Here is a 9,047-nt window from a genome sequence, read left to right as displayed (position 1 = left end):
TTTCTACTTTACTTGTTTGCTTTCTTGCTGTGCTCTTTGTTCATTGTTCTACTGTGCGGAAAAGGGAGAAGGAAGAAGGAGAGACAGCCAAACTGCTACTCATCCTCCTCTGTTCCCCAATCAAAAACCAAATAAATTTAACCCAATTCATCGATCGAGCGCTCTGTTGTTTGTTTTCCCTGCGCCTGACCGTCTAATCTAGCCCATTGTTATCTTCATCCTGGCTGAGCTCTTCTTATTCCTTCTTGTCATGTCCGAAGACCCCTCGAATTCAACCTCGTCCGCCTCCGCCACCCCTTCCGCTCCTTCCCCTCGTCCTCGGGGTCGTCGTGCTTCTATTGCTTCTGGGACTTCCTTCTCAGAGCTTTTTGCAAGGCCCGGCAGCTCTGCTGCACCTCCGCAACACCCGCCAGCTGTCTCTATCAATATCCCCGGTTCAATCATGACGTCTGCAAATGCTCAAGCACAGCAACGCCGCCGCACGTCCATTTCCACGCTGGGTCTCTCTGGCTCTCCTACTCAGCAATCATCCCCTTTTGGTAGTGCTCCAGGCATGCGACGTGGGAGCATCTCAAGCTCTGCCATGTCCGGTTCGCCTACCTGGGAAGACTCTGTGCTCGAGGAGAATGGAAATGACACCCCAATGTCCTCGCCTACTGCTCCATTTACCCGTCGTGTCTCGTTTGGGGCTCAAGCATTCCGAGACCGTGTAGGCAGTGCAAATGCAAACGGTAGATACCCTTCTGGAAATTCTACAGTGGCAGGACGGCGAGCTCCGTCCACTGCGAGTAGCACATCCTCTCCTGCTGCAAGTACGCATAAAACCAATCCCCAGAACAATAGCTCTAACCCCTCTTCTTGGCGCCCTCTAGGCGAAGGCTTTAATTGGCCGGAAGCACTTCGGACGCGTGCGGGGCGTGCTCCTTCGTTCGGAAGCTTCCCCCCTAGCTCTCCCACTGCGGGTTTCCATGGATCACCGCCCAACCATTCGTCTGCCCCACATTTCAAGCACCACCAACGAGCTGCTTCCATTGCAATTATGGAACAACCTGTTCGCGAGATGCGTGACACTCAGCAACAGCCGAAGCCTAAGCAAAAACCAAAACCTGACTATTTCCAGGAGAAGATACTAAGGGGTGACTTTATGGACTAAGGTCTGATTTGCGCTCATTTTCTTCATTTTCAGTCCTTTTTTTTTTTTTTTTTTTTTTTTTTTTTTTTTTTTTTATACACGTTCAGCGCCTTCCTCCCGACTCCTTGTTTTCTTTTTTTGTGCTGAGCTGTTTGACAAAGGCAAGACTGAACTACAACTTATTCTGTCTGGAGCGGATTCATGGCGGCGTAGGGGCTTGGTTTATGTAACTTATTTCTTCTCTTTCAATTGATCCTCAGCTTGAATATTATGAAAATACTAAACTCCATTTGTTTTTGGCCCTTTCTCTATTCTTATTCTCCCTCTCTTTGCCTCCTCTCTGCGGTCTGATCTTTTATAACTAAAAGGGAAATGATATAGATATGAATGTAAATTTTTAGCCACGTAGTTTGAAAGAAAAGGGAGTTCAACTCGTCCCCATTCAAACAATCCAATCTAACCACAACGTATATGAAACGAACCCATCATAAAATCAGGTGGGGATTTTGGGAGTGAGTATCATAAAAAAATACCTGAGGAGCAATACGCCTTAAAGGGGGAACGTTACAGATTTATTGGGGTTAACTTCAAATGAAGGGTTAAATATATATAAACAGGGCAGAATGAACTGAACAATGTGGGCCCCACTGGGCTTGACATTCTTTTGGCAGCGAAGGCCAATAAAATTAGTAGGTTAGTTAGGCTTTGTCGGTGACCAACGAAAGAAATAGGGAGGGGGGAAAACAAGCCGATTGTAGAAATCATTAGTTAAACCCCATCCAATACAGAAGAGACAAATGATTTTCCCTCAATAAGGGATGTTGTTTGTCAGCAACTGGAACTGGTCATACCCCTTAGTCGACATGCTCATGTAGCTCTTCTTCACGAGGTCCCGCATGTAGTCAGCAGCCTCCCGCTCAGTCTTTTCCAGAACAAACCTGTCCCTGAAGTTTTTCAGCGTATCAGGTTTAAAGCAAGGAAGGCCGCTGTCAAGCATCAGGGTGACAATATGGGATAGCTTCGTTGCATATGGCCTGGAGGCAAGGAAGGCCTTGGCGACAAGCGACTCGAACCAACGGTATGACTGTGAATTCGTCGGGCTACTACTACCAAGAGAGATCCCGCCGCCACCACCGCCGCCGCCGCCGCCGCCAGTTGACGATGAACCACCCGAGCCGGAATGGGCATTCTGCCCACCCATCACTGCCACCATTTCAGATGTGAGTTTGAAAGGCGCGCGCTCGAATCGGACTCCACCTGGGGCGATGTCGAAACAGAAACCAAAGTCGATGTGGATGATATGGCCAGCATCGTCGATCATGATGTTTCCATTATGGCGGTCTTTGAATTGGAGAAGATAGGATATGACCGAGTAGGCGGCCATGCTCTTGACGAAGTTGCTTCTTGCCTCTTGGAAACGGGTAGATTGCTCACCACCATATTTGGAGATAAAGTAATCGTACAGGCCATTGACAGCTTCGCGACCCAGCATATCTCGAGAAATAGAGTTAGGGAGCACATCAATTACACCGCAGCCTGGCGCCGTGGCTGTGACGCGATAAGGGTATACAAACACATCCAAGCCAATGCCCATGAAAATGCTCCGAAAAGCCGCTATCATTTGTAGCGCCAGTACGTCCTGGCGGCAATCGTCACCTACTTTAAAGATGGCAGACTGCCAGACCTCGTAGGTTAATTCCGATTCTTGGGTATTAGCAGCCTGCACCACAGAGTCATTGACGCTTTCTCGGCGTTGTGCATCATTAGATATGACCGTTGGCATCGTAGCAGGATTTCCATTGCCATTTTCCTCCACCTTTTTGGTTTTCTTGATCCGGAACGTCGCCATGTAGGGAGCCTTTGCGTGACTTTGTAACGGCTTTCCAGACTTTCGATCAATCCCGATTACCTCACCATCTGGATTGCTCGGAAGATAAACTCCAACTTCTACTTTAATTTTGCGCAATTCCTCCTCGATTTTTTGTTTCTTCTCCGGTTTGCTTCGTTTTATATAAGGGCGCAATTTTCCAGAGATACCCGTGATCTCGTTGAAGAAAGAGAATTCCCTCTCGTAGAAGGCCCGATCCTCCTCGGAGAAATGGTTCATCAATTTATCTAAGAACTGGTCTAGAACCGGCTTGATAGGATCAGGCTGTCGCAAAAATTGAGAAAATTAGCGCATCATTTCCTTCTATTTTCGAGGCATTGGGCAATCAAAAATGGGAACGGTTCACGTACAATCTGGGAATCTTCATCCTTGTACGCATTCGCTTTCATGTTCCAGATAACCTGATGGGCAAAAAGCTGAGATAGCTGTGCGGTCTCAAATATGTAACGCTCAACATATCCTAAAGCATCATATCGCAGGGCTTGAACAAGCTGCGGGATGTAAAAGAAGCTCACGTCCACAGAATGGCTCTCTAGTGATCGCATGGCATACTGCAGGATAAAAGGATGGTTTCTATAGGCTGGTAAGAAATATGTCGCTGCTTCAATAGGGTTTACAGGTGCCCAGAAGAGAAGATATTTGAGTTGAAACGACACGTCAGGAGGTAACTCGGAGCCAAGGAGCACATTCAAGCTATCGGGGTCACAGATGGCCTTCTCTGGAAAGTTGAGTAACAGCCAGCGTACGTCGCTTCTGAGCTTTGGTGAAGGAAACCGGTTTGCAAGCTGCAAAGCTAAGCCGTGGTTCTCAGCCCATGCCAACCGCATCAACGGCGATATAACCTGGAGAGCGTGGTTAGATGGGACTTGGTCTTGAAAAACAAAAGGCCATTCAATGAGTAATGGAGTGGGAACAGACCTCGGGATCGACCTTATTTCCTGAGCTTGAAGTGTAATGGCGTCTCTCATGCTCCAGGGGGAAAAGCCATACTCTTAGTCGGAATCGCTCGTTGTCGATCAGGAGTTTGACTAATTCTTGCTTGGTTTGGAGGGACTTTCTTGCGCCGGATGACCCTGAAGCTATACGGGCCGTACTCTCTAGGATACACTCAATGTCTTGAAGGAGCTTATCTTCGGCCTTCATCTGCAGCCGGTTACCTCCCAGCGACCACCTTGAAAAGAAAAATGATCAGTCATATTTTCTGAAGAAAAGTTATCTTATGTATAAGTATATACCTAGGAGGATGGCTGAACCAACTCAAAGCAGCTGAGAGAATTTGATCCTTCAATTTCCATAAAGCAATCTTGGTTTGAGATGTACAATATCGGAGAACCTTCAAGCCAAATAAAACGATGTGGAAATGAATTTCGCGCGCAAGTGGGTGGCCGGTCGTATTTTGTAGACTAACCAAGGTTGTTCCTACAAGACGGCTAAATATGCGCTGAGTGTGGACGCTACCAAGTCTGGTCGCATTGAAATGGCTTTCGAAGAATTGAAGGATGCGGAAGTGTGGCGATATGATATTTTGCGCCTTCTGTTGACGTTTAAGCACTACGGCTTTATCGGACGGAGAAAACTGGGTTTTGGTCATAAATGGGTCGGTAAATCTAAATGAATGGGAATAGTGAGGTTAGAACGGAAAGAAGAAAAAAAACAAACGAAAATTTTATTCTCACGCACTTGAAAGTAGGATTGAAAATCCCCAGCTTCCTATGAATGGTCCGCTCCCACGCTTGTGCAACCTCGGTCAGGATTCTCGGCTCTGTATGTGGATTCTCATGGATTGCGCCCAGCCACAGTGAAATTCCCATTTTGATCGATTCCCTTGTAAAAAGCTGGAATGGTATGTTAACAAGGTGTGAGATGATCGATGTTTCCGCTTCTCTAGAGCTACAGATCAACGCAGTAGCCTTGCGAAGGAGATTACGACATGTGTCTAATGCGATAGGTTGGCCCTCGGAAATTCGAGATTCCAACTCGACGAGCATTGCCTCCGTACTTTGAATGGTATTCAGATGGGCTGATGAAGTCGAGTCGGCTTGGTCAAAGGGAAAAAGCCATCCCTGACGGTGTAGACGAGGCGCCTCAGAATATCGATACTCCTGGCGGGTTGTATACTGCGAAATAAAATCGGACGCTACGTTTACGATCGAGTTGTTGTTGCACTCGATGGAGCCTAAGGAAAGTATCGTTAGATAATGAGATAACACGGAATCATTGCTTTTAACTTGCCTAGTCTTTGGTCGCTGGATGGAATGGCGGAACCCATTTCCAACGCAAATGAACGGCCCATAGAGATGTGACCATATGCACCGTCGTCCTCGTAATCAGAAAGGTAAGTTTGAAGCAGGCCCTTGACATCCAATGGAGCAATATTCATAACGGTCGATACCCATGTTCGTGCCAATCTATAAAACCGAGTGAACGTGTGCCTTCGAAAATCATAGTTATCCGATAACTCGACCTGCACAACGCCCCTCGCGGAAGTGAAAGTAGACTTCCACTCGAATTCGTCGAGTTCCTCGTCCAAGCAGGATGACCACATGATAGTCAATAAGTCCAAAAGAACAAAAAGAGATCTCTTTTGGCAAAGCGAAGAAGGGCATTGGTTAATCATTTTGCTCGCGGTGGATGTCGCGACCTGTTGGACCTTTTCGATTCGATGACAGCAGGACATGAACGTGTCTGCTAGCTGAGCAGAAATATAAGAAGCTGAAAATTTTGTGGAAGACCCAGAGAGAGACTTTTCAAGGTAGATTGACACAACTTTATCTGCGATAGCATTCATACAACTACCGACATCGGTACTGTTGAGGGCCGGGTCGAGGAAATAGGTTAGGACTTTTGTGCAGTCGCCTGATGCTGCCCGAAGGCTCTCGATCAGCAGAGTGGCGTTCAAAAAGACTGTCTTGGGATAGCCCAACCGTCTGATATCCTGTTCAAGGTGTGGAAGCTCAGCGGCGAGGTTCTTCCGCTGCTCTGTAGCGTGGTTCTGGGTTGCTCCACGCCTCAGCACAGTGTTCAATTCAATATCACTTTCTAGAAACTCAGTGCGGTTCTCCGCAACTAATGGGGCTGACTGAACCGCAAGAATACGGAGTTCCTGATAATATTGTCGAAAAATTTCCGAACGTAGCGATATGCCATGGACTACAATATTGAACCATAGATCCCGAAGAAGTGAAGGTATATCAAGTTCGCTGGCACCAACGAGAGAATCCCAATTGGATTGTCCCCTAGAGAATAAAATAGCAAGTGGTTTAACCAAAGGGATGATCTCTTCTGCAGATAGCTCCACATCTTTCTGGTGGTCTTTCCCTGTATCAGTCGCGTCGCCTTTATTCACAATACTTTCAAGGAGGTGAATCAGGTACACCCGGTAATGTACCGAGTGTGGATTTGCATTCTCTGCTAGATGATTTCTCGCCTTTTGGACCTATACTACGAAGTTAGGCGGTTTGAAACACACCGTAGCATCAGAGGACGTGGGGGGAATGGATGACATACCGCATCAAGCATGAGGGTATTGACTTGGGAAAGGGCTTCACTGTAGATACGAGAATAAAATTTAAGAAGCACTCGAAACTCTGCCTCGTCACTATAGAGGGCCAGCGCAGCAGTTTCCTCTATGATACAGGCATTGACAACGACGCTTATTTTCCCGATCTTTTGCAACAACATTGACTGGGCCAATGCTACGATTTTACTATCCTTGCAGCTTGTGGAGATTGTGATTATTGCATGCACCACGTTTCGGTAGGTGATTGTTGTTTCAGCATCCTCCTCACAGGTGAGAGATATGACGCTGCCGTTTGAAGTGTTTTGGTACGGCGGCGCCAAGCTTCGAGAATGAGAATGAAGAGCTATGCCGTCAGCAGTAAGTTGGTGCGATTTGTCTGCCGTTGGGCCCGAGCTCAGAAAGTTCCCCAAGGTGTACAAAGTACCAATGATGGTGTCCTGTGAGAGGAGGCGAAGGGTCGTAGCCAGGCAGTGCGCAGCTGTCGCTACAGTGGCGCCGCTCTGTCCGTTATGCACGATGAATTTGAGAAAACAGCGGGTAGTATTTGAAGCCATGTTAGGACATAGCCGTGTTAAGACTGCCAGGGATTTGAGGACTACCCCTGCGAGCTCCCCATCGCCCATCTGGTCGAAATTGAGCAGCGTCTCTTCTAACCATGAATAAAGAAGCTCAGGATCGGCCGAGTCTTCATCAAGAATGGTGCAATTGAGGAAGCTGACCAGGGCAAACGATTTCACGGAGAAGGCTAGCCGTTGCTGCCATGGGGAGCCAAGCTGTAGATAATCAGATCCATCCTCAAGTTGCTGGATCTGCTCAGCGATTATTTCTGCCAATGGACCGACGAGTAGGGATTGGTCGTCTCGATGCTGTCTCGTTATCTCGAGACTGCTGAGGTATTGATCCAGGAGGGCGCTTTCAGAAATACTCCGGCCATCAGCACCAGCAGGCGAGGTAGAAGCCTTAATAAATCGCATAAAGCCTTGTTGCAGAAGCATTGCGCCAAGTGGGCGGCCTCCCGACGCATAGCGTCGAGCATATCGCCGCCAATCAAGGAGGATGCGATCGGACGATTCAGAGCTACGGAGCATTGACGACACGGTCTCAACCGTTATCAAAAACTGCTCAGAAAGAATCAACCGCAGCTGATTGACGATCTTGAGTCTTTCCTTTGGTTGCCAAAAGCTAGCATGGACAGAGGCAGCTTCCAGGAACCCCATAAGGGACACGGTAATGGATGCCACATTCACAGCAGCCTGGAAATCTCCCAGTTCTCTTTCGCCATTCGCGCGGTTCTGCAAAGCGGGGAGGGATTTGGTGGCATGGATGCAATTTGCAAGATAGGACATCACGCTCTGGAGGACATCGTCGCGGTGGCGGGGAAATCGAGAGCCAAGCGATAAGAGGGAGATGGTCAGATGGTATGTCAAGGCTTCCCACGGAGACGGTTTAATGCTGTAGAGGAACGGAGATGCGTGCAGTAGCAGGAGGTGTGAATCGGGGAGGTATGCAGCCAGCTGGGAGAGCAATTTCGCGGCGGGTTTTGGGGGCGACGTCTTGGAGGCTGCTCGACAAAGCGCCAAAAGCGCATCCACTTCCCGAATGGTCTTATCATATGATCAGGTTAGATAGAGTCTTCCACATATAGACAGAAAAGAATCATCCATAATATACATAACCGAACGGAAAGCGGGATAAAGCGGGCATACCAACGGCGAAGAGGGCCAGGGGCGGCTCCTGGAAACACCATCGAGATATCCACTAGAGAGCAACTTTGGACGATTACAGGCGTCCCCCAGCCGGTCGACATCTGATACGATGTCACCGTCATTCCCCGGGAAGCTAGTGGCCAACTCCGCAAGCTTGTCGAAGGCCGCGCGCCTAAGATAGGAGGGTAGAGACGGGGGCGACCTAGGAGTGGCCCAAAGTCAACGGGCAATTCTGGGGGAGGTGGGAACCAGCCAAGTTGGAAAGGATAGACATACATGCTTAAAAGGAGACCTGCTGAAGAGCCCGCAGGAGACTAGCACCGGAGGGGAGAGAACATTGGACGGTGGATGTGTGGTTGTGCACCCGAGTGAGAGAGAGGACAGACAGAGGTTCTTTGGGGGTTGATATCAGACATGTAAGATAGATAGATACAGTACATACAGTAAATACATATCCTGGCGGTACTCAGTACTTCAGTCTCTACATTACAAGGTACAGGGATCCACGACAGAACACTAGGGTTTCGAAGTACAGAGTACTTCGCCATGATGTAGTCCGCCTGGAGCACATTTGATTATTTGGCCATTTATTAAATAACCCAGTTAACTAACTAGTGAACTCACTTCTAAGCTGTTAGGTAAGTAAAGAATGAAACGAAAAATACGCACGCTAGAAACTCAAAAGAGCCCGCTGGAACAGTTCGAAACGACCAACATTTGTTTATTTATTTTTAGTGGATCAGTTCGCAGCCTCCAACCTCCAAGCCTCCAGCCTCCAACAACCTCTTCTGCTCGTCCCAG

At 48.1% G+C, this 9,047-nt stretch overlaps 2 protein-coding genes across 2 annotated transcripts; one reads left to right on the top strand and one right to left on the bottom strand.

Moving 5' to 3' along the window:
* Positions 1–250: 250 nt before the first annotated feature.
* On the top strand, positions 251–1,153 carry HCAG_04051 (predicted protein; the record flags this gene model as incomplete). The annotated part of the gene is made up of 2 exons (XM_001540161.1): positions 251–812; positions 873–1,153. 2 exons carry the CDS (start codon positions 251–253, stop codon positions 1,151–1,153), a joined length of 843 nt encoding a protein of 280 aa, XP_001540211.1.
* Positions 1,154–1,940: 787 nt separating this feature from the next.
* HCAG_04050 (hypothetical protein) lies at positions 1,941–8,794 on the bottom strand (the record flags this gene model as incomplete). The annotated part of the gene is made up of 10 exons (XM_001540160.1): positions 1,941–3,284; positions 3,371–3,862; positions 3,939–4,163; positions 4,429–4,627; positions 4,701–5,196; positions 5,229–6,456; positions 6,528–8,144; positions 8,247–8,448; positions 8,689–8,702; positions 8,732–8,794. 10 exons carry the CDS (start codon positions 8,792–8,794, stop codon positions 1,941–1,943), a joined length of 5,880 nt encoding a protein of 1,959 aa, XP_001540210.1.
* Positions 8,795–9,047: the final 253 nt, after the last annotated feature.

Source organism: Histoplasma capsulatum, genomic scaffold (genome assembly GCF_000149585.1).
Source record: "Histoplasma capsulatum NAm1 scaffold_4 genomic scaffold, whole genome shotgun sequence".
In the NCBI taxonomy this organism is placed as follows: Eukaryota; Fungi; Ascomycota; class Eurotiomycetes; order Onygenales; family Ajellomycetaceae; genus Histoplasma; species Histoplasma mississippiense.
This window is presented reverse-complemented; position numbering and strand designations above follow the sequence as displayed.